We start from the raw sequence: 25,900 nt of genomic DNA on the forward strand, positions 1-25,900 counted from the left end.
AGGACAGTGAGAGAGAGACAGGAAACAGGGAGAGAGTGGGGGAATGACATGCAGTAAAGGTCCGGCCGGATCGGGAGTCGAACCGAGGTCCGCCTGCTCAGACCACTAGGGCCCACATGGTACGCGCCCTAACCATTTTACAGTTACTTTTAACTGCTATACAAATCAGGAACAAACTTAGAAAACTTAAAGGCTGCCAGAAGTGTGGTTTTGTGCATCTTTATCCCATATTCACATTTATGGTGGACGTAAACAGGAAACATTACGATCAAAAATGTTGAGCCAGCCTTTTCCAAAGCACAAAGACCATGCACCATTACTGGCTGGCTCAGATTACAACGACTGCAGCGACAATGGACAAGAGGGGCACAGGAACAGTGATAACTGATTTCCAATAGCTGCTTCTCACAGTTAAAAAGCTTACAGATTTGTTGATAATAGCACTCTGGTAATCCTGTCGCTGTGGATGGGTGTGAGATGAAATGTTACATGCCATTTCAAGGATCCCTCTTAGAGTGAAACACTTGTAGCTTGTACACATATGTGATTATGTCATCTCGGATTAGGTGGTGGTTTCTGTATTTTACCCGGTGGCATACCCTGTAGACTTGTGGGGATGGAGCGAGCCATCAGCGCCACATAAAGTCCTCTTCCTGGGATTAACCAACTCTGCATATGATGTCATCTCGGCTAAATCTGATCTCTGCTCCAACACAGCTGAGAAAGATCAGAATTGACCTCAGTGGCTGGATAGAGTAATGACCACCAAATGAAGAGGGAAAAAAAAAAAAAAAACAGTAAATGATAGATGTAATCAGAGGGGTGGCAAATAACAGACCTGCTCAACATCAGTGAACCACAGTCATAGACTAAATACTGTGTGTAGCACATCTAATATCTGGTCTAAACTCAAATTATGAATTCAGAACAAAAAAAATCATAGAAAAATATAAATCGTGTTGTATTGCTGATATCTGATTAAAGTGCACTGAGCAGTCAGTGTTTATATTCAACCAACAATTACTTGTGAAGGAAGAAGTTCTAAAAACTTTATGTTTTTGGGCCATGACCTTCAGTATTTGGATCAAGGAGCTCATGAATAATAAGGTGTCTGATTTAGTGAGCTACAACTGTTATTTCAAAGTGTCAGATAAATATTTAATCAACATTTAGATAAATGCTGGATCGGAATCAGACCAGGGCTGAAAAGATAACAACAAAAATCTTAATTGGGACAATAACCACAGTATTTAAAATGAATAAATTTTGATATTGTGTTTATAACACCCATATGATCACCAGTTCATCTGGTTGCCTTTTCGCTATCCATTAAGTGTAACTGTTCTTTTTGAAGGTTCTTGTATAGTCTGAGATCATAATTCATTTGCCAAAAAAAGAGCCAAAACACACAATAAACAAAGATGATTAGATTAAAGATGATTGTAACTGATAGCATCATTAGTATTTCCCAAATTTTCTATAGATATTGAATTCATTATTAATCAGGCAGTGAAAATCTGGTATCATGACAGCCCTAACTGGGTCATAAATTTAAATAAGTCATCTTAGATTCTGGCAACTTGAAAAGGGCATTTTCAGTATTTCAGTATTTTATTAAAACAAAACAATTAATTAATCATGACAAGAAAAGGCAGTTTAATCAATATCACAAATAATTGTTAGTTGCTGTCCAACAATTAACAATTTAATAAATGATTACTATTTAAAATTAGTCATAGTAAAAAAACTAAAAGACTGTACTTTAACAGTACAGTAATGTAACAGTACAGTAATGTAACTCATAAAAACACATTTGTGTTGTTTATTAAAAGCCAGTGTGACATTCAGCGTGTGCATATGTATGCCTATGTGTGCCACGTCCAAGGGAACAGACCCAGCATTATGCATAGGGACCAGAATAGACCCTGACCTTTGCCTGACTCCGAGTAAACCATTTCATAAAATGCAACTGGCAATGTGACTCATCTCATCTTAGACAGATCAACTCAAATGTCAACATAGTGCATCTCTACTTGGCAGTCCTCATGGGAGTATTAATGATGCTAACTGTAAGACAGAAACAAATGGACAGGACTGAAGTGTGTGTAGTACGTGTGTGTGGTTCTCTATTAAAGCCGTCTTTATGATCTGAGGTGTCTATGGTTGGGAGGTGGTGTTAAGGAGGGAGTGGTGTCGGAGAGCAACAGCTGGCCTGTGTCCAGCACTTCTCCAGTTTCAGCTCAGATTTAACGCACCGAGATGGAGCCGTCAGCTGCCTACCAAAACCCAGTGTGATAATCAGTGACTGCTTGAATTAGCCAGAATAAGAAATCAATTGTACTGTATGGTCTACAACATTTTTGTACATGACTGCAGTGGGTTAATTTTGACCTTTGACCTCAGTTCACATCATGCCATTTCAGAATTGTCACGATTTAGGCCAGGTGATTAATTTTCTTTGTGTAGGCTGTGGGAGAGGTGTGGTATGACTAAATGAATGGAGAGACAGCATCAGGACAATTAGTGGTGTATCATGTTGTCTCATTGTCAACTCTGGCTCCACAGCAGTTGGAATACAATGTATGGTATCATTACCAAGCACTGGGTACATTTTATGGCAGCAAGAGAGTTGCCATGTACCTCTAAAAAACTGGATTTATTCACATTTTGATGTTATAAATGGAAACAGGTACTGACTAAAGAAGCCTTTAATGTTTTCCCCAAATTTATTTCCATGACAGTGCTACAAAAAAAAAAAAAAAAAACTTATAGCAGCCATCTTACATGCACCCGTGTAGTTGGCAGGTTTCAAAAATTCTTTGAAAATTGGACTGTTTCTTTAAAACTGTGCTGAACTCAGCTCCTACAGTCAGAAGAGGGCAAACACAGCAACACAATGTTGCCAGTGATCCACACAGTCATGGGAAGTTCCACTGACATGAACCCAAGAGGCAAGTCTCCTTTGTCATTTAACAGAGGAGCAAGGCGTGGTTTAAGTATAATGTATTGTATTGTGCACTCCCTGATTTGTTTAACTTCGAGCCTGTACCCAGTGTAAATTGTTCTGTTTGGGTCCTGACATAGCTGTAGTAATGACACAGTGCAGTCACTAAACAGTAGGACAGCAAGTTATTCCCATTGTTTAACATCATATATTAGGTTAGGTTTTTAGCAACAAGGTTAGGGTGCTCATTTTGTCACATACAAAGAGGATGAACAATTTATGAAGAGAAAAAGGTCTTGAAGCAAGCAGGAATGCAAGATGGCTTGACAACAGGCCTGGCAGATCATCATCAGAGAGGATACTTCCGGTCACAGATATTCATTATCTGCATTTTCAAGCAAATTTTAATGAGTCCAAAACATGCTGCTCCCCTTAAATTAAGGTGTAAGGGCATGACAACCTACTATTCATCTGATGTGGCTGAAGACTAAAGCTGTCTGTATAGTCACAGGATTATTTCACAGCAGAATTTTTGACTTGCCATAGCAGGAGAAGCACAGGTGTAATTAATACCATTAATGGAGGCTTTGTTCCTTTTAAGTGTGTCAGCAAGCCATGTCTGTGAGCCAGCATGCAAAATAGTAGGTCTCTGGGGAGGGTAAATGGATAGCAACCTTTACTAACATCATTAATTATGTTACCTATTGTTCAATTTCAAAGCTCAGATGCTAAACTAGCGTCAACGCAGCAACAACAACAAAAAAAATAATAATAAAATGTCACTGTCATATTCACTCTGTCCTGTCCTATCCCATCAAACCCAGGCCATGCAGCAGCATATTTTAATTTCTTACATGGTATGAAGCTGCTTTAATTCTAACCTCAAGCCTTGCCATTTTGTCTTGCGAAGCAAACTCTCAAAATAGACCTGAGGTCAATTTGGCTTCAGCTCTTTTTAAATTACCATCATCTGATTCTGGTTTGGTTCTTTTGGCTCTAGTTTACCACTTCAATTACGATGCTATAAAGAAAGTTAAAACAGAACAGTGCAGTGTAAAGTCATGGCAGTCACCATGATCAGAAAAAGAGACAATGTGAGAAACCAGTTAAACTCCTGCTGAAGCCTTGAACATTACATATAATTTAGAAAATACAAGACAGATACAGTGTCGGTGTAACTCCTCAAAAAAAACATGACCAGTGCTTTGCCATGAAGCAAGATGTACACTTAGAAGATACAATTACACAGCACGCACTCCTTTACAGGCACACACCCTACACCATATCCAAACCTATCTTTTGTGCAGTCACAATTTACACTCATATTTCTACATAAAACACTGACACGGCTTTTGTGGCTATTCCAACATTTAGACTTTCCTGTGCAGGTTATATGACTGCTGCTAAATCATCCTCAAAGGAACAATGAGTGTCTGTGTGAACATGCTGCTGGCTACTGATTCATTTGAGGATTAGTTGGTTGACTGAAGGTAGGCTTTTACATGCAGTTGACATCCAAGGATTTATTCATTCAGCCTGCCCAGCATGCTCTCTGGAGAGCCCGAGCAGGGTAGGGAAGAACTTAAATCGTCAAAATGTCACTTTAATTCCAGCCAAACATGCTGATAGAGCTTTTGTGCCTCCACAGTCGTTCGACAACTGCCTCGTGGCGGGCTGGTGTAAGCTGCTGAGTTAGACTGCAACAAGAGCTGCTTATCAAGCTTCAGTGGGAGGCAGACAAGCGAGTTGGACACAACACCTCAAATTTCCTTTTGAGAATCACGACTGACCAGCACTGTGAGTGGTTTTGCTCATATGAACTGCTTTACTCTTGTGCCTCTGCATCAGTGACTCAGGCAGAGAAAACAAAAAATCTGCCGGAGGCAATCTGCTCTTCACCATACATACAGTACAATTACATACAGTGTGTAGGTTCTATTTAAAAACAACACACGTATGAAATACTTGATCTTTTTTTCCTACATGGGAAAATCACAAAGTAAACGCTGCAAACATGTTTTATATAATGCCTTGAAATGTTACTAACATGTAATGAGTACCAGAGTACCAATAAATATACTCTAAGCCCAATTTTCATTCTTCTTCTGTTTAGGTCTTAACCAACTCCTGAGAAACACATCTGAGCTCCACTATGTTGGAAATAATGCTAATGAGAGTGGTGATAGTGAACAAAATGGTAAATTCATGCACCATAAAACCAAAACAATGAGCTGAAAGAGACTAAAACAATTCAAAGAGCTGAGGGAAACTGCAAAGTTGGATGATAATTTAGTAGGTTCAACAATACAGGTGACATCTTTTACCTTACACATTGTTATATGACCTGATGCTCACATTGAAACATTAATTAGTGCAGCTTTAAAGATTTAACTGAAATTCTAGTTATCTTTTATTAGCCACCAGTGGTCATTCACACATGACTACAAACTTAGCTAGCTAATTAGGCTGCCTCAAACTAATGCGATGCACTCTGCTAGATCATTTCCCTAACAACCTACTCTATTTCTTTTCCTGAACAGAGAGATAACAATCCAATATCTAAGGAGTGGTGTTTCTTTGTCTTTGTAAATATGCTTGCAAGTGTAAATGGAACAGACATCAGCAGACAGTCAGTCAGACAACAACCAAGACTTTAATTTTGTATTTTGGCCAACTCGTAGAATTACCCTTAATTAGCTTTGGCGGATAAAGTCCACCTGTGAGATTTGTCATTTCAGCCGGAGCAATTGAGGTCACGGGCTAAAAATAAGATGCCTGGACTATGATTGTATTTTTGGGTGGCAAAGGACAATCTCATTTTCAAGTCTGAAATCTATCCTTGCTTTGAACAGACACTGGCAACACACGTAGGGTAAAACACTGCTCTGTATGTACATGGCTGGCACACAGTATACAGGGAGTCTTTGTGTTTACTGTGTTCATCTCCCTAGATGGTCACTGCAGTATCAGCCCCCTCTCCCTGAGCTATAGGGAGGCACCGTGTTGTACAATAAGTCTCAACACTATATCATAGACTTATTACTCTCCTACCATGTAGGGGAAATATTACAGCCAATTGTCATGGTCAAAGACAGTCATCACAACAAAGAGGGGCCTTAAACTGATTTATTACTTATTGCTGATAATACTAGCTTTGCAGGCGCTATGTCTCACAGCCACCTCTTATCTGTCAATAAATGACTGACTACATCAGAAGGGGTCGTAATGAAATACAAGCTGTAAAGTTTTCTAACTCTTAGCGTTAACAGTGAACTGGTGCAAACGTCAGTGAAAACAGATGGATGATGGGTGTGTGTGCATGTCCTGCAACTAAGACAAAAAACAATGATGGGGTTAAAGAGGAGGTCGTTGACCTTGGTAAGACAAAACCCTGAAGATAGCAGCAGAAAGTAAGAGCAAGAGAGAGAGAGCACTACACAAGATAGCAAGAGTGTTAAAATAAAAATAGTATAACGCAGTAATGTGCAAAATGTTTTTTGGGAAAAAAGAGGATTAATTTTTTTTCCTGAGTGGAAGAGTTATGTCACCATGCCAGGGAGTGTACTGACAGAGATGGTGGTGTCCCTTTACCCTTTAAATGAGGTTGATGAGTGCTAGTTTCTACAGTGAGCCTCGACAGCAAGCAGACATTAAATGCTGCTGTTTCTTTAAGGCACTGGGATCTCCCCTTGGGTGTAAAGCCTGCAGTGTACTTACAGCAGTGGCTATACGGTCCTGCCTCCATCACACAGGCGTTTGTCAGTGTGAGAAAGCACCCAGCTGAACCAAAGACTGAACCACTGTGTGTCGACATGGCCTGCTAACAAAGACGACCTTTCAGCTCTCAGCAGTTTCCCCCTTCTCTCTTGCTTTTCGCAGCAACATTCACAGCAGTTTCTGATCCACTGACAGAGGATCTAGTGCACTGGCCTGCCATGCATCTTTATCTCTGCTATCACATGGTGATGCAGGGTGACACTGGCATTCACCTTTGTCCCAGGTGCAGGCAGGCACCATCCAAACGCCCAACTCGTTGAGTCTGTACACAAGACACTCAGCACATAACGCACCAGCTCAGCACTTTGGAATCACCAAGTGTCGTAATTTAAAGCCAAACATCTACAGTTCATTAGAACAAGTGAGAGATTAAACTAGTCTTAACAAACCAGATATCAAATTACACTCTGCTATTTAAACAGAGCTAGATTTTTACCATTACACTGCCTTATTAATTTCCTGGTAGATCAACAACCTTCATTCAACCAGTCACAAAGTAAAGCTGACATACTTACTTGGAGTTTCACTGAGACCAACAATTAGTCAGTTAAGAATTTATATTGACCCTAACTGCCTGTCTACAAGGGCTGCAACTAACAGTTGCTTTTACAACAAAACTGTTACTACTAAACTAAATTAATTATTTAGTCTATGAAACAGGGCAGAACAATTTATCAAAATAGTATGTAAATTGTGGCCACGTGCAATATCCATATCGCAGGAGCTGCAATTTGATATAAAGGCAAAATACATCACAACATCCCATTATAAATGAAGTATTGTGGTGTTACAGAGATGCCCTGGTCTACAAATCATAATCTCCAGATGTGAAGGAACATGCTTATCCCAGCAAAAATAACATCATTATTTTTTTTTCTCCACTGAACATGAAATGCAAAAATTACCATTCCCACTTAAACTGTGACCCATATTGTAACAGCAGTATCTGTCCAAATAATCACAATGAGTTTTTTTTCTCTTTTTTTGGCATATTCTTCAGCCCCATAATAAAATGTTGGTCGAGAAAGATATTCTGTTAACTATCTTAAGATGAAGAAAAGCATCAAACCCTCACAAAAAACCAAAAATGTCAAACATTCTTTAATTCCAGCTTCTCAAATGTAAGCATTTGCTGCTTTTGTATTTTGAATACAATTATAAATTAAATATCTTTAGGTTTTGGACTGATTGTTAGGGGGAAAAAAACAATATGAAGACATCATCTTAGATTCTGGGATATTGTGATGTGCACTGTTTTACTTCTTTCAACCTTTTACAGACTAAATAGGTTATGAAAATGAAAACAATAATCACTAGATTCATCAATAATACACATTATCATAAGTTGCATTAATATACAACTTTTCTTACTGGAAAATGATCTTTGTACAGTGTATAGTAATATATTTATTTATATTTATATTTATTCCTATTCTTATTATACGTCTATAACTGAGCAGTTACAACTAAAGTGGCTGACAGACAACAGAGGCGGCCCTACTCATGTCCAGCATGTGTTAGCAGGTGGTCGGTAGATAACAGGGCTGTTATTTGTTTTAGTCCATAGGCAGGAGCTCAGTAACAGCCTCTGACAAAACAGAGGCCCCACTGGACAGGCAGCGACATTCACTGGGTTACCCCGGGGAGCTGCGAGACCAGGGACAGACAGAAACATGTGGACAGGCAACTGTGCTAGAGCCTGGGATAGCCCCGAGAACAGACAGGGGAGAAGCCATCTCCATGTAAGGCTCAGTAACACCAGTACACAAGTCAAAATCTACTTAAACAGTAAGAATCCAGTTTGACTGGTTCACGTCGAAAATGTTGCCTAAAAGTGACAATTCTTGTGAATAAAGAAGCAATTGAGTTATCATTGTAGTTACAAAAATATAATAACAACAAGAAAAATATGAATCTCCATTTGAAATTAGCCCTAAAATTAAATCCTTAATAACCCCAATTCCTCACAATCAGGTCCTACTATTCGCCAGGCCTTGTCAAGCTTGTTTATACCATTAGTACACTTCCTCCTCTCACCATTATACATTCAGATAAATGCTGGGTCCAGTGGGCCACAAGATCCATGGAGCAGTGTTATGGTCCTAATGCCAGATCCAGATATAGCTGGACACCATGTGGATAAAAATACCCAAACAGATGGGAGGGTTCACAGGCAAGGGGGGCAGAGGCAGCAAGCACAACTAAAGATTTCAGAGGAGAGGAGAACTGCAATTACAGCTGTTTGCTAACCTCTGCCTTCTATGTGGTTAGCAAAGCCTTCAGTGGATGCCCATTCAGAGATAATGACCTCCCTGGGAGATACAAATGTAAGGATAATCATACACAGACCGGCGTAGCTGTGGTGGCAATGACGCCTTGCTTCCATCAGTTTCAGCATGACTACTTAACTAGAGTCTGAGTTAGGCCTTGCTTACATTGAGGCATTGTCACAAGTGCTACAAGTGGAAACACATTTATAGAAAAGAAAGATGTGAAGGTAAAGGTTTACGTGCAGAGGAAATGGTTGAGCAGTTGCTGGCTGCCCTAGAATCAAACATCAGTAAACAAACAGGCCTTGACATTTCATGTGGTTTTTCACAGTCTAAATGCTACTAAACCAGTCGCAGTGGGAAAAAAAAAACACTCATGCTGACACAAAACATAGACACAGTAAATTATTGATTGTTCATAAGGTCTGGTGTGAGCTTATTAGAGGAGGAGTTTCCACATGATATAACATTATCTCCACTGACTGAGGAAAATTTTACAAAGAAGATTGTGTTTGTTTTTTTTTGTTTTTTTTTATAAAACCTTTAAAAGGCATCAGTTTCACCCTAGAGGACAGCAAGTAAGCCTTATCACACTTGTTTAGACCGAGTTCAGGGAACTAAAAATGTTAGTGCTGGAAAAATATTGTTTACTTTCAGTCATGTACAGTTTATACATATTATATAGTCTATTCTGAACTTACTCTTCTTCATCTCTGATAAACACAAGCAGAGCATGGTTGACTCATTAACAGTACATGAGACCAAACTGTGGGTGAAGGAGTGGGTGGGGGACAGTTCCTATTTACTTCCTGTGTCTGTCACTCTTAGGTCAAAGAGTCTGCTGCACATTAAAACAAACCTTTAACATAACTTTAACTGCTAAAAGTGCATAATAAACGTCAGATATGTAGGATTCTTCATATCGTGGACTGAAGTTGGAGATGTAACAACAGTGGTGTGGTGCATACATGTCATTTTGAGTTCATAAACCAACCATGAGGATGCACTTACCAATTTGATGGCCACATATTCATTAGTATAGAGATTTTTTCCCAGCCGCAGCTCTCCAAAGTTCCCGCAGCCAATTTTTTTACCCACACGGAAGTTTGGGCCAACCATAAGAACTCCAGAATTGGTCCCTGAACTCCGGCCCCCATGTCCAGTCCTGCCGCCTGCTGTCTTAGACATCTTTTTCCCTTCCTCTGTCTCTCCCTTGCCCCCTCTCTTGTCAAAATCCATAAGCTTGTGATACCCTGGCCTCTCCACGGTTATTCTCCAGCCATGCAAACCATAGAAACTCCAATAACAACGACAGAGGATGCTTTAAGGAGGGGGAGGGAGGCAAATCTCAAAGGACAGAGGAAAGGTGGTGCTGCTAAAATGTGCAGTGGTTCACAAGACAGTTAAATGAGCTGAAACTACAGCTGATGTGTGTCAATCAGACAGCTCTTTTGTTGAGTGCTTCCCTTTTTTCTTTGTGTTCCTTGTTTATCAGAGGGGCTCCTTGCTTGTGTGTTTCTCCAGCTCCAGTCTCAGAGTAGCATGCCCCTGCCTGAGGAATAGGCAGGTTGCGCTAGTATGTGCCCACAGACGCACATACAATACTAGTCATAAAAATGCACTCTGAAACCCAGCTACTGCATCCACAAGGCCACTTGGGAACATCTCCTGGAGTGCCTCATTCCTTCTGGTCAGCCTTCAGTGACACAGTGGACAGACTCCATGTTGCAGGGCCACAGCATACGAGGCAACCCAGGGTTACGAGAAAACAGCAACGAGAAAAAAGCGAGATGGGCTTGATGTACTGGGTATCTGCCAAAGCAAAAACAGACAGAAATCAAACCATAAGTTATGATGCAGAGTTTCATGTGTGGTGTGTAGAGTGTGGATCATCTGTCACACTAAAGTTTGGCAGACTAACCTCACTCGTCACTCAAGTTTACAATATCTTGCAGCTTGTTTAAGATTTTAAAACAACAAAAACTCATTATATGCTTCATGTTTACTAACTGCAAATGAGATTACCTCTTCAGTGCCTACCATGTTTTACATGTTCTTGCAATGAAATGCACTGCCAAATACTATATATGCATCGTCTGGGAAGAAATTGATAGAAGTCAAAATATAGAAAAACCAGGCAAAACAATCATTATCTGTTTCCATAAAACTTCATGGCCATTAAAAGATTAAAATTGTCATGAAAAAACTTAAACCTTTTACTTGAAGATCAAATTATGTCTACTGTGGCCGTTCCTTACTACAGCTGAAATGAGATCTTGCTCCAGACCGGTGCAAAGCAAATTCAATAAAGTAATCAATATGAGCGGAAATATTCCACAGTGGACCCCAGACATGAGAAAAACAATATCTTTTACAATTAAACCTATTTTTTGAAAGCCCAATGCATAGTGCCTTACATAGATTTTGTAAATTACAAAGTTGTGTTTTAATATATAAAACTAATGTATGTAATGTTATGAAATGTTGAGATAAGTTTCCGGCTCATCCGTCAACAGCTTTTGCAGATGTGTAGATCCTCAGATAAACAGATAATTACAACAGTGGAAAGGGATCGGCACAGGCCAGGATTAGAAACAAATACATCTAGTTCTTCACTTAAGTGTAAAGATATGTAATGATGCACAAAGTGCTTGGGTTAAAAAGTGACAAGATAGCAGATTACACTATTATAGAAGCAACAGCAGGCACAAACAACATCAACCACAAACATAATTTCAGTTTTCATTGGCCATGTAATTTGACCATCTCTGTGCAGCTTTTCGCAAACAATCACATGCAGACGTCTCCGTCCATAGCAGCTCTCTTAACTCCCACATGTCCATGATCTAAGATGTTGGTGATGCTGAAAAGAGCAGGTAATGCAAGCACTAGCAATGGGCAGCTACTCTTTCCTATGGAAAGGCACTTACATGGATCAATGACTGCTGTAATGCCTCATCTCATCATAACATTTGCATCATTGGGGAAGCATATTATTGGAAGGATCTGGATACAGTCTAGTCTACAGCTAGCTCAGCTGCATCTGACAGACCAAGAAACTACTATAGTCATCACAGGACTAAGATATACCATTATCAGACATGGGCATGTTGATGATGAGTGAGCATTGTACCATGCTAAATATTTATCAAAATCATGTGCTCATATAACACTTTTGTGAGTTTCATCTGCTCTACACACGTTTATTCCACAAACAATGGAAGAGACACATTTCCTCGAGGAGACAAAGCTATATCAAAATAACACTAGCTACCAAAACTTGAAACAATCTGACATGCATGTATGAGTAATTGACAAAGCCCACGAAAAAGAAACCAAAAAAAAAAAAAAAACACTGAAAATGTTGTGCATGTCTACATTCTGACTACTGCAGTCAGCACGCCTGAGAGAAAGAGCGCATTTAAGAGCCAGGTATGCAGTCAATCATTAAGCTCTCATGTCTTCCTTGTATCATGACGATATTATTGGACATGAGAAGAGACTAGCCCTACCTGGTCACAAGATTAGCTGTGAAAACAAGGTGGGTAAACAACAACAACTGAAATAGCAAAGTACACTATGCCAAGAACTTCATTTCTCAAGGTGACCTAAAAAAAACAATACTAGTTCGTGCATATAAAATAAAAATATGACCATGTTGGAATATACAAAAGCATAAAAGGTATACCTCGAAACAATATAGATCTAAGTAACTTACTGTCTTAGGTGCCTTTTTTGGCAATGCAGGCGAAATGTCTAGACTGTCTCATTTCAGGAAGTTGTGTATTGTTTTTCATGTCAGCTGTTTGGTATAGCTACCAAGCTGTTTCAAACATCGAAAGTGAGAAGCTATATGTTTCAAGCATTAAAGTGATCTTTACAAATGCAGAGCTATAAAACGCTACGAATGATATCTCGTAAAAACTGAATTTTGAGGCAGACATTGGCTCAAACGACAGCTCGTCACAATCATCGTCAATACAGCTAGCTAGCACTAACACGACGCAAGACGATTTCCAGCGATCAAATATGAATCCGACCACAAAAGGAAAGCTTCCAGTTGATATTTAATAGTAGTACCCAAACTAGATGATAAAATTTTATTCGTCCGTGGTGTAAAATACCTGCCTTTCCAAGCTTATGTTAAAGATAGCTGGTGGCTAATAGGCTACGGAGTAGTACCTGGCAGCTGTCATTTCGCGTTAGTTTCGGGTGATCACCTGAAACTAACCTGCTTTCTCTCAGTGTTAGCACCGAGTTTGTTTCCCTATACGAGACGAGGGATGGAAAATAAAATCTTCAAAAGCAACACCCCGTCGATAAGTGTTTTCAGAAAAACCAAGCGGTAACGTTACACACTGGTTCGGCGGACAAGGCCAGACACTCTCAGGCTACCCTGGCGTTAGTTAGCAAGCTCAAGTCAGCTCGGTATCGTTCAATCGTTGCCAATTTGCTTCTGTTAAACCGCTTTATTGTGTTATATATATGCAGCATTAATAGCAAATTAATCTTAAGTGGAAGTTTATGTTCGTGTTGTAGCTAAGTCGACATGTCACATAGCTAACCTGGCTAGCACCTACCACAAACACCGTTCCTCTCGGCCCAACGCCTGATAAAAACTGACGAAATGTTAACCAGTCTGTTAACAACACAAGCAACCAACGGTTAATGAACTAATGTTAATGCAAATTGAACAAGTCGATGAAGGACAGAGCATAAAATATTCATTGATTGACTTTCCCTACGCTAGCTGGTTAGTTAGTAAAGGCTTAATAACAACGTCTCTGGCGGCGTTGTTACTAATGCTACCAACTGGAGTAACATTATAATTAAAGGGTTATGTGTTTCACCTGAAAGTATCGCTTTTGAGTTCAGATCCCAGCTGTATTCATTTCCCCTGGCCACTGCCGGGCAACTCCTTAATCCTAAACAACCGACTGCTCACCAGCGGCAGCCGGGGATCTCTTACCGCTTAGCTCACTAGCTTAGCCACTTAGCAAGCTAGCACACGAAACACCAGCGAGAACGTTAATATGGCGAGAAAAACCAACTGCTGTCGGCTGAATTTCTGTCACCAAAGAAAAGTGTGTTACCTTTAAACGTTAGCTATCGAAACGCAGTCGAAGTCATGGTTTTCCGTTGGCAGGTATCTTTCTCATTTCGCTTCTCTTGTCCTCAAGTTGCTATGATTTCGCTGTTGTCTCTTTAAGCCTCCCGATACCAGGACACAGCGTCACTGCGCTACGCTGAAAAACTGACGCAGCTGGTTTGGAGAATAGAACAAAACATCAGGCGTGCGTAGCTCACCGCGTACCTGCCTCACACTGATAGATTGTTTAACAAATTAGCAGTTTTCACACACGTGAATTAAAGATGGTGTGAAGACATTTAAACATCTACAACCCAGTGAACGTGTGTAACGCAATTCTGTTCTTTAATTTGACAATATAAATATAATATCCACAAACATGGATGTTTATTCCACAGGTGGATCTTTATTGTGGCCACAGTCAATGTTTTGAGTCAAGTGTTGATAAATCAAGTATTAACAACTGAAACCCTGATGTGAAATTTAAACCAAATTTATTCAACAGCTATTGAAGTTTTGTTCATCTTTTGCATCAGTTAAATAAACTGAAGATTTCACCCATGCCACAGAAAAAATGTCAATGAAATCATTTGTCAATAAACCAGCTGATCGACTGACAGAAATTAACAGATAACAAGTTTGGTAACTGTTTTATTGTTGAAGTCATGTTTTAAACAAAAATGCAAAGAATGCTGGTTTGGTCTTGGCCCTCTGTGTTGAATGTGTCAGCTTTTGATGAGCATTCTTTCACTATTTTCTGACAGTTTATAAACTAAACTATGAATCAATAAGTTCATAAAATAACTCATAATCATTAGTTGCTGCCATAACTTAAGTCATATCTCAGACTAATAACAGAAGACAGGGATTTTGACCTGTATCTTCTATATAATCAAAGCTCATTCATTTCTCACCTGCTTCCTGTAACGTTTGAACATTTTGGGAAAAGTACAGATGTCTTTCGTCTCTTCTGTCAGCTCTTTGCTTTCTTGCAGCTTATGAACTGTACCACAAAACAACAAAATCCATGTAAAACTTCTATAAGCAGATAAACCTTTTGTTGCTGGTAACACTTCAAAGTTAATTTCTTCACAGGAATCAAACTGTTGAGTTGGATTATATGGTTAAAATCAATGTCATAATAATGACATTTTTCCACTATTGATATGTATTATGGCAGAGCAAATATGTACAAAATCAAACATAAAAGTAATCAAACTGACTGAAATGATAACATGTTATGATTGTGTTATTGCAATACAGTTCCACTCCCAGTACATGATAGTACTCAATCATCCAGCCTTATATCAAATAATTTGGATCTTTTTCTTGAATGAAACATTCTTAATGAGTAGCTACAAATATATGATCTTATTCTTGTGCTCTAAATGTGTTCTAATGTATAATTTAAGTGGGTGAAACACATCCTACCGTCAGTGCAACTAAGAAAACAGAGAATTTAGGGAACAAATAATTTTATTTTACATTTCTATGTTGCAGTGCTTTGTTACAATAAGGAGCTTTTCTCAAATGATTTTACCATTATTATAACCATGTAGCTATATGATGCTAAATGATGCTGAAGGAGATAATAATATCTGTAAATGTGGTGTTGACATTGATTCTTCTCTGGAACCAAAACGTGATGGAATAAACAACAGTGTCCTTCGAGCAAAAAGCACTGGCAAACTAAAACCAACCTGTAGATGTTATTTAAAGCAGATCCAAATTAGACTTTGTCCACTATAAAAAAAGTATGTGACTGTACAGCTTTACATCATTTTAGACAGACAGGGGTTCAATAAAACTCACAAAATAAACATTTATGTTCTGTGCACTGTCAGGTTTACAGGAGCAAGGCAGCAGGTGTTTCTCTGCCTCGATGCCACACAGGATTTCCTCAGGTGTGCCACAAGAAGGGGGCAACCTCTGACTGTATGTGTCAGGTGTATAAGTCCACATCAGTTACAGCCCCAGGTGAGGGTGAGGCATGGCTTTACTGGAACAAGCAGTCTGAAGGGAGAGGCTACAGTTTTTAGTAACTGATGATGGAGGAACCCCCAGGGCAGAGCTGTGCTGCTGTACGAAGGGCCAGAACACCGAGGGGAGGGCGAGCTCCGTCGACAACACTCCTACAACAGGCTGGTGAGGCGGGCGGCTGTAGCACTCCCCCGTCACGAAAGGGAAAAGCGGGGGTGAGTGCAGCCGCAGGGGAGGGCACCGGGAGATATCAGAGTCTGGAGGGGTGAGAGGAGGGCACACATCTCTGACATGAGGAGGAGGAGGAGGAGGAGGAGGAGGGGGAGGAGGAGGGGGGATGTTGCTGTCAGTGCATGATGTGGTGACGTCCTGTTTGTCTTCTGTCCTGACTTCCTTCTGCCCCACCTTCCTGCGATGTGACGTCTCCTCCAGACTGTTGTCTCTGGAGAGTGGGGGGCACTTCTGACCTTTGCGAAACTTCGCCCTCCTGTTCTTGAACCACACCTGGAGGAGAGAGAGTAAACAGCCCAGGTGAGGTTATTTATTTGAGGCAGTTTCAAAGTGCTTTACAAACATTTAAACTCTAAAAGGACCTGGAAACAAACTTTAAGAGACATGTGTGTACATATAAACATTTGTAGGCAAAAAAACAAAATGAAATCAATAAACATAACAGTAGAAGGCAGAGGAAATAATGAAATACTGTGGCTGAATTTTAGCAATACTTGATTATTAGCAGAAATCAGTTCATTTGAAAGTCATAGTATACAGCAGCATATATGGCATCGTCTCCCTGGGGTCCACACAAACACAACAACAATGAAAACAAACAACTTAAAAACGGACGGTCAATAAAAGAAGAAAAGGTAATACCAGCCAAATATAAAGCTCTGAAAACAAGTGAAGTAACGCTACGTTAACAAAAAAAAGGCTGAGAACAGAAACTTACAAGGAAAACAAAAACAAAATGGTCAAAATAAATACCAACAAAAAGAAAATAAAAACAACCCAAAAGCAGCAGTAACATCTAGTTGTATAAACTGTATTATGTATACAGTTATATACAGTATACTTGTACCAATGTGGCACTTTGCTTCATTAAAATGACTCAGATGAGTGTTAAAAATGACTGTACACCAAGTCTATATATACACATAAACGTACAAGTATGTATAGATTTGCTGTACTGAATTATTTCTGAATATAAGAGGTATCTGTGCTCCTACAATTCATATTATCTATTTTCTCCACCTCATTAAAGTTACATGGCTGAGTGACTACATGTTCCCCACAGCTACAGTCCTGCAGTGTTGGTTTCAGGTTTACAGTCAGGTGCTGGGTGGAGCGTGCTCTCACCTGAATGCGAGCCTCAGGCAGGTTGATGCAAACAGCCAGCCTCTCTCTCATCCCGACGTCTGGGTACTGTGTCTGTTGGAAGGCTTTCTCCAGAGCCTGCAGCTGGGACACCGTGAACGCCGTGCGGCTGCGGCGTTGCTTCTGCTGGTTCCCGTAGCGAGCCTCCAGGATCAGCTCTGATGGGATGGAGAGAGACAGCAGAGGGGTCTGCTTTAAGTTGACAAAGAGCATCCTGGGTAATTTGTTATTTTAATTGGTTGAGGTGGATCTAGTTAAAGATGATATTCTATATGATATGATATTCTATATGTTGATCACAGTTTTGTAGGGAAATTGCTAATTTGGAACTAATATCTAAAGCTGTCAAATAAAGTTGAGCACCTCCAAATTATATTTAAGTATAGTATTTGAGTAGCTTTAATTTATTAAGTTCCACCACTTCCTATTTATTATAATGTCACTGGGTATTATGGTGAGACAATGAAGGTGAATAGGATTTCAAAAGATTTACTCATAGATCTCACCATGAAATGTCCCCAACTGACTACTTAGATTAGGATAATATATATATATTTTTGGAGTACGATGTTTCTGAATTTTTAAGTAAAATATACCCCAAAAAACAAAACAAAACAAAAAAAATTATCTAATTAGATATCCACTCATTTGCATACATTTCCAGAACAGAAAACTGAATATTGGAGAAAGCCAGATTCAAAATTCTCATTTGATTTTGTTGACATATTAGAGTCAAAGACTTTTACAATCACTCCACAGGTTTTGCCATGTTTTTAAAAATAAACTATACTGTTTAGATTCTATATGCTCACTCCAGGGTGCGTACGGGACCCTGATGATGACCCACCTGCCAGCCTCTCAGCCACAGACAGGGTGTGCACTGTGGGACCTGATGCTGCAGAGTAAATGTGGTACTGCTCCGCCATCTGGTGGCGCAGGTCGAACAGCACAGAGTTGACACCGTGGAGAGGATACACACCACCACCACCACTGCTGGATGTCCCACAGAAATTCAAGGAGTTCATACTGAATCTAAGGAAACAGAAAGATTAATTTAACAGACTGAGGGGTGCATTTTCAATATGGATATTATTACAATAAACTGAAGGAGACATTTAGATTTTTCTCACTCTTAAACCTTTGGAAAAGTCTCCCTATGAGCGACTGAAGCTTTTAAAATACTCTTGCTAACAGATAATTTCATTGGGAAAAGGCAGAAAATTATTGAATAAAGAATAAAAAAATATATTATTAATTGTTAATCTGATAAATTGTTGATCTGATAGGAGAGAATTAAAAATCTGAGGTCTGATCACTCCTTTCCACAACTTTCTTTATTATTGTCCCTTTTCCTTTCTGGCTAATTTATAACTCGCTGCTCAGACTGTTCTTTATAAATTAATGAAAAAGTCTGCATAAATTTGTAAAGATTATGTTTGGGAATAAGGATTAAATATATTACATTAAAATATACGGGGTTAAATTGAGTGTTCACACCCTGCATCCAGTTATTAGCATCTTACAGCCATAAAGCAGCATTTTGAACTCAAATGTTACAACAAAATAAATCACTCCCACTGATGAAAAAACCGTGAAAACATAGTGCAGGGTGTTAAGTTTCCGTGGGTATTTTACCTGAGATCCCGACCCTGAAGCAGAATGCGCGAGGATCCAGGTGCGTCTCCCTTTTACGCACAGAGGTCGACCCTGGTGAGCTGTAGTCCAGTATTTCCTACTAGTCCTAGTTTGGGCCTTATATCCTCGCAACACCAGCTCTCCCTCTCTCTGTGTGTCTCTTTGTCGTGGTACGGATCTCATTCTCCGAAACCATTCTCACCCACGACTATTTAAGAAGCATTTACCCAGGCTCCCCTCAGCCATTAGCCAATAGAAAGAAAGGTATTAGCCGGGATTAGGTGGGATGAGGGAAGAGAGGGGGGCTGCGAGGGGCTCAAGTTTTTTGAAACTATTGAACTTGAGAGATTTATGCCAGGGATCCCCCCCTATAAGCGAGCGTTTCATTCCCTCCCGTTAAAACAATTAAAACAATGTGGTCGGCTAATCTCCGAGGCAGGACAGATTAAAATAACAGCCTTTGATTGTCCTCTCCTTCTCAGCCCTCTTTCTCCCATACCGCTGGCTCTGACAGAGGGGGTTTTCTCTGAGGGTTTGTTTTGCTAACAGGCGCCATATTTTGCCTGTAAACTGTCACCGTGTGAAGTTAATCTGAACCCTGCTCAGTGAGAACTAGTTCTTAAGATGCAGCTGAGCTAAATGAGAAATCTGCACAGGAGAAGAGAAACACCAGATCAGTCCTCTCATGGTAATTCATCATGTTCATCACCGGCACTTACACATTTTAGAAACCATACATATTAGTGAAAAGTAACAGCATATAAATTAAAACACTGTACAGCTTTGAGTCTTTACTTAAGTATTTCTGCTTTGTGCTGCTCTACACTTCACTTCTTATATTTCAGAGGAAATAAGGGTGTTTTTTATCACAATTATCTCAACTATAGTTACAGTTATTTTGTTGATAATATTGCTGTGATTTTATTTTAAGTAAATTCAGAATGCAGAAACTTCAGAAAATCAGAGGCTGAAACATTTATTCAGTCTCTGGTAATATGGTTTAGGCTTCAAAAGCACTCCTACATGTCCCATGATGCAACTCAGTAGCATCTTTCATTTGCCGTATTCTGCCTCCTGTAAACCCACTTCTTTCAAACCCCACACTTCTTGTTTATAAAGCAGGTTTTCTTTTATAATTTTGTCATTTCAAGCTAACGCTACTTTGACCACTGCAATACTTTGACACCATCCAACTGTCATGTATAGTTTAAGGACTGTCAGTAAACTTCCCTGAAGTTCTGACCAACCTTGTCCACTCACACAGATGATAGGAAAAATCATAACAATCATTCAAATAATAAAATTATACTTCTGGTTAAGAGAATTGACTTTTGTCTCTAAAGCTCCAAATTACAAATTTGTGTCAGAGGGCTTTAAAGTCTGTGGAAAATACAGCAGGCTCTGTCCTTAGCTGCTCAATTTGGATTTGAAAAAACTCCACAAAAAGCCTGTCATGGGAAAAGAGAAGAAAGGAGAAACCAGAGAGGAGATTAATCTTCCAGGATATACGTGATGTAGATTAGACCATTAATAGTGCAAATGGTAACACAACAAACAGGGATACTAAAGAAGAAGTAGATGTGACTTAAGTCTGAATTTCAAGAATGAACATAATAGATGCTGCGTGATAAGGATTTTCCAGACAATTGAAGCAGGATGGAATACAAAATGTGGAATATAAACATTGAACACTATAAAATCTGAATATTTGATCAAACTTTAAAAAAAATAGTTTCTTTGAAAAAGGTAGGAAACCATTAGTTGCAAGGTGTGTTTACTTTATATCTACTTGTTAAGTGTAGTAGTGGAAAAGGCTTGATAAAGTGCAGTAAAACAAAAGACTAGATAGATATCTGGATTTGGAGTGTTCAGGTGTCTAAAGGGATATTTAAAGTGTCCAAAGTAGGTATAAATAAATGATAATATATAATATAAATAATTTAGTCTCTAGTTTCTGGGACCAAATAAAGTGTGACAGTGGTGAAAATAAACGTTCTCAGCCAAAACAGTAAAAATGGTGGAATCTCACATGAAACCACACTGCCAGTTTTTAAAGGTTCTAATGTAAATTTAACTTGTTCTTTCTGACTTTAAAGTTTTTTAAAATAATGGTTTGCAGTGAGCATCGTACAACTTGCTGTGTATCCTCTGGTATAAAGCACTGCAGGTCACATCCTCATCCAACAAACATGCACAGTACGATGCTACAGGTACATTCCTGCACCGAAATCAGCTGCATAGGAAGAAATTGTTATTTTAAAAAATATGTATATTCACAGAAAAACATGTGAGACATCTCCACTGCTGTGTGTTTTGAGGGTGTGTTGGCCAATAACCATGGTTCACTTCTTCCTCTCACACAATCAACAGCTCAGACTTCCAAAATATGTGAAAATGTTTGTGCTCTTTTTTTTTCCCTGGCTTTTTTTTTTCCTCCTCCTTTCGCTGTTCTTGGCTGTCAAGCTATATTAGTGTCCGATAGAAATAAGTCATTTAGAAGAGCCTCTGTCGGCCAGCCCCTCAGTCCCACTAAAAGCTCCAGGATTAGGTCCCAGAGGCCTTTGTCTCCGCAGCCCGCAGGATTAGGGGAGATTTACTGCGAGGAGAGAAAAAAAGTAGTTATTTCATGGCACTTTCATGATGAAACCTGGCCAAAGCTGTGTTGGCTGGGGGGATTAGAGGCACACAAAGAGTGTGGTTGTGTGTGACCCTCCCCATCCCAGAGCCACCCCCTCCCAACTCCTCCAGATCATTTCCCCTTCTGCGGGCCAGTGGGGCTCGGTCGGGTTCACCTTCCTACCCATCAAGACGGCCAGGGTTCAGTGGAAACGAGCGGTGGCCTCTTCAACTAGCTCTTCATCCGCAACTTGCTGACTGACACAACAACCCTAAACAAGGCTAACGTCATATTTTGTTAGTCCTTATGAAGTGAGAGCCTTGGTGCAGCAGGTCTAATCACCAGGATGTGAGTTACGTTGCATTAAAAGACTAAGGTGCAGCAGTAAATGAGAAGTTACTGGATTTTAGTCCCTCCTGTAGTGTTTAAAACCGCTTGAAAGGACTTATCCTGCTCTTAGAGGATCCACTTACACATGCATGGATTACAGTGAATAAAAGACAAAAGGCTAAGCCACATCACTGACAACAGTCTCACCGCTGAACAGGTGAAAGCTCACACAGGTTTAATAACTGCTGTCACATAGCAGAGGGAATTAAACAGACCTCACCACTCTCCTCAAAGTAAAATAGTCACTGTCAAAACATCCAGAGTCTTTGTCCTGTGTGACATCAAATAACATGAAGTTATTAAAGTACCTTACGCAAACATATAGTGGATCATATTTAGTTCAAAATGAAGAGTTTTAAAGGGGCAGTGAAAAAAGCAAAGTGGCAGTTCTAACTAGAGACATTTGTTTGCTCTACTATTTTTGGTTACCAGGTTATTTGATCATTTTATTATTTTTGGAAGCTTATGGATCCTACAAAATACCTTGTATTACAACTTTTAACAAGGCATCCTTTACTAAGGGTTTCACAAGCTGTAACTCAGGGTTTTATTAATGGTTAGTAATTCACATTTTCACCTCTGTATGGGCGACATATGTAGTGTGTTAAACAGAGAGAAAAGATGAATAAACTGGATCAACTGTTGAATAGATCTGGAGCTTCAGCTGTTCGTACCCTGGCAACATATTTGCACCTGCAGGAAATAATTTGACTGGTGAGAATGTGGCAAAGTGGGAGCTGTCGTTTTGTGGTTTTAGAGTAAATATGTGGGTGCTGGTGACACATGGACTGACTCAAAATATTGAGGAAAAGGTCCATAGCCTAAATTGAAGTCGTTTATGATCATGTAAAACAAAGTAAAGTGACAAATTCTGACAACTGAGAAACTGGATCAGAGAATTTCTGACATATTTGTGTGAAAAATGCTAAAAAAAATTGATGACTGAGCTCTAGACTTGATACACCTGTTGTTTCATTTGAAGTGTGTTCATTCGTGGAGTATTTAGAAAGTTATTGACGGAAAATGTGAGGCTGTTAAGATGAGTGAGGGTGCAGGGGGAGTAAAATTTCCTCTCTTTTTTGTCATTAGGAAGTTTTTGTTAATGTCTCCTGTTTAACAGATGTTTTAGAAAGCGAAACCCCTTATGTTCAGGCTTTCTTTAATTACTTATCAATAGTGGAGATTTGTATTGACAAGGGCCTGTCAGGAGGGGACCTTTGTAGTTGTCAGTTATCTCAAAGGAAGGCCCCCTCGGACACCACCCGGATCGATCGGCACGCAAAACACAAGCGAGAGGCCTTTCGGGGGCCTCGATGTTAGTCCGTGAGCATGTGGGCCGAAGAGGGGAGCGCAGGCGGAGGAGCTAAAGACTTCTTCATTGGGGGGGGAATCAATAGGGCCGGCTGGCCTTTGACCTGAGGGAGACAGGGCGAGCGAGCGGCAGGTCAGTTGGTCTTCTTAAGCCCCTCTGAGTGCCAGGATCACGCTGTGAGACCTGACACTGGCTATGACACACTCAGGGCTTAGAGTGACATTGACCTGGCTGCAAACACAGCAAGTCCACACAAAAATCTCAAACATACACACACACACACATGAAGATGGCTTCGGTTCAGAGTGAGGAATTTAAATGAGAATATCATTTTATGACAGCTGGATGCAAAGTAACTTTAGGTGAACAAAAGAGTCCATTAGTCTGATTTGATCGATCATCAGACTATAAAAATTCTGCCAATTAGCTTCTTATGATCTACTGCAGGGCTCTTGGGAACACAGGCAATAAGCAGCTACACCAGCAGATCAATATGAAGGACTGAGCAAAGATCAGTCTCTTAATTGGGCGAGAGTGCTATAGATTAAAGACAGAAAGAGAGGGACAGGCAGCTGTGGGTGTCCTTGGGGGTCAGGGGGCACCCACAGTGGGTTAGACCGGGGTGCTCACTCAGACCACAGAGAGAAAACAGGACCCTGGGCCTTTCAAAGCCAGGCGATAATACAGACTGTGCAAACAACGATTTTTGTTCCACTTCCGAGCAGGTTTGAGTTTCATTCAAACTAAAGAGGAGCAAAGTTACACAGGAAGGAGCAGAGGCACTGAATATATTAAGTGAGAACTGATTTTTTCTGTCTATTATCACTGATCTCTGTGAGGTTTCTCAGTCAGGACCATGTAGATCTACAACAAAGTCCATGAAGTTACATATTTATAATGTCTCATGTTCTCCTCATTAAGTTCAAAGATTCTTTAAATGCATTTTCAATCATTTTCTGACATTTACAGTTAAATGTAAATGTCAGAAAATGTCTGAGATTACTTGCTGCTTTTCTTCAACTTATATGACAATTGGGATAAAACAAATCATTTCAAGATGTCAGTGTCAACTGTGGGAAACTGTGAAAGGAATTGTACAACATTGACAACAGGATTTAAAAAGTTTTGGGTTCAAGGTGACGCCAGATGTCCAGATCTCAAACATATTCAGTTTATAATTATAGAAGGCGCCAGAACAGAAGCTGTGGACAATGAATTTTTTGGCATTAATCAATTATCAAAAACAGTTGCCATTAAATTTGCGGATAACTAATTGATTAGTTGTTTTAGGTCTAGTTAGGATTAATGCAGTAGTAGTGAAGTGTTTATTTGTTCAAGCTCTCACAGAGATAACGCAGCTCTCCGTCTCTCCCAGCATGGGGTCAGTTATGGGGCCCCAGCTCGGAGCTTCCCCCTCGTAACCCCCACTAGTCAAAGGTGATCACGGGGGAGAGAGAAAGAGAGGCACTGATCGAATTTGATAATGAAGACGACCTCTCTAAGCTGCTTTGCTCCACATGTTCAAAATCTCTGCAACACTCAATAAACACTAGGAAGCCCCCCTCCCTGTCACTGGAACATTGTGTAGGTATTGATCCCGGCTAACTGGCTCTTTTAATACCTGGGGTCTGTGGCCCGGCCTGGGGAAATGCATACTGACATGTGACGGGAGGAGCTTAATAGGCAAACACACCGAAGAAAGGATGGGCCTCTCAGTTTAGCATTTCTCTCCCATTTTTTCCCAATTTACACATCTGCTGAAGAAAGGAGAATTACGGCCGCCGCACCTGCTGTTAAAGGCACATATAGACCACAAGAGGCCCGGCACTGTACCGAGAAAAAGCTGTCACACTGTCAAAAACTATTTGTGCAGCAGAGGTGGAAGAAGTCTCCAGATCTTACTTTTATTGTAGTGAACGTACCAAACAAAACTGTGTAATTCATGTGGAAGTAGCATTTTACTTGTTGTAGTTGGTTGGGTTGGAGCCAATTTTCACTCCTGCTTTGTAAAACATCATACAGGAATTTAGTGAAACCAGCTGATCTTTTCTAATTCACTTAATATACAAGTCAAGTTTATTGATTTCAAGTTCATTCAACCATAACATTCATCCTTTTTATTTTCTAATCAATCAGAACTTATAAACCTGAGTTTTTACGACTCGACTTCACCAAACTTGCTAAATTAACTTTGTAAAGAAACATGATTCAAAATATATTAGCTTACTTCCCAGCTTGTTAAAACTCCCCTAACACTCGTCTTTTTCATAGTTTAGTTTACAGCTTACAGTGTACTGGGTTTCGGTACTTTAGATGTTTGGATTCTTATCCATTATATAACACCACCAGGGAGGCATCTGATCAGTCAATTAATCAACTAATTCTGCAGCAAGACATCAAGTCCAAACATACAGCCACAGTCATAAAGAACTATCTTCAGGGACAAGAAGAGTCCTGCAACAGATGGTCTGGCCCCACAAAGCCCTGATCTCAGCATCATGGAGTCAGTCTG

General features: G+C 39.9%; 2 protein-coding genes across 6 annotated transcripts in view; both read right to left on the minus strand.

Moving 5' to 3' along the window:
• csnk1g2b (casein kinase 1, gamma 2b) overlaps window positions 1-14,249 on the minus strand; it is a 35,154-nt gene extending 20,905 nt beyond the window's left edge. For 4 of the 5 annotated variants that reach the window (XM_018695759.2, XM_018695742.2, XM_018695750.2 and 1 more), the window contains exons 1-2: window positions 14,085-14,249; window positions 10,003-10,803 (exon numbers count right to left, since the gene is read on the minus strand). In XM_018695759.2, coding sequence (XP_018551275.1) covers window positions 10,003-10,230 — 228 coding nt within the window. In that variant the 5' untranslated portion in view covers window positions 10,231-10,803; window positions 14,085-14,249. Of the gene's footprint in view, window positions 1-10,002; window positions 10,804-13,841; window positions 14,005-14,084 lie in introns of those variants that run through there. The other variant, XM_018695725.2, reaches the window with a different exon arrangement.
• A 388-nt stretch (window positions 14,250-14,637) lies between these two features.
• zgc:101100 (uncharacterized protein LOC445169 homolog) lies at window positions 14,638-20,261 on the minus strand. The gene is made up of 3 exons (XM_051077221.1): window positions 18,282-20,261; window positions 17,417-17,592; window positions 14,638-16,564 (listed from the first exon to the last, which is right to left on the minus strand). The coding sequence occupies exons 1-3, from the start codon at window positions 18,457-18,459 to the stop codon at window positions 16,046-16,048; spliced, it is 873 nt and encodes a 290-aa protein (XP_050933178.1). The 5' UTR covers window positions 18,460-20,261; the 3' UTR covers window positions 14,638-16,045.
• Between the last annotated feature and the right edge of the window lie 5,639 nt (window positions 20,262-25,900).

Source organism: Lates calcarifer, linkage group LG17 (assembly GCF_001640805.2).
Source record: "Lates calcarifer isolate ASB-BC8 linkage group LG17, TLL_Latcal_v3, whole genome shotgun sequence".
NCBI lineage: Eukaryota > Metazoa > Chordata > Actinopteri > Centropomidae > Lates > Lates calcarifer.

Coding starts and splice junctions, on each gene's coding strand:
- zgc:101100 (XM_051077221.1), bottom strand. CDS start 18,459: ATGAACTCCTTGAATTTCTGTGGGACATCCAGCAGTGGTGGTGGTGGT. Junction 17,593..18,281: donor TGTGGCTGAGAGGCTGGCAG/GTGGGTCATCAT, acceptor CCATCCCATCAG/AGCTGATCCTGGAGGCTCGC. Junction 16,565..17,416: donor TGCCTGAGGCTCGCATTCAG/GTGAGAGCACGC, acceptor TCTCTCCTCCAG/GTGTGGTTCAAGAACAGGAG.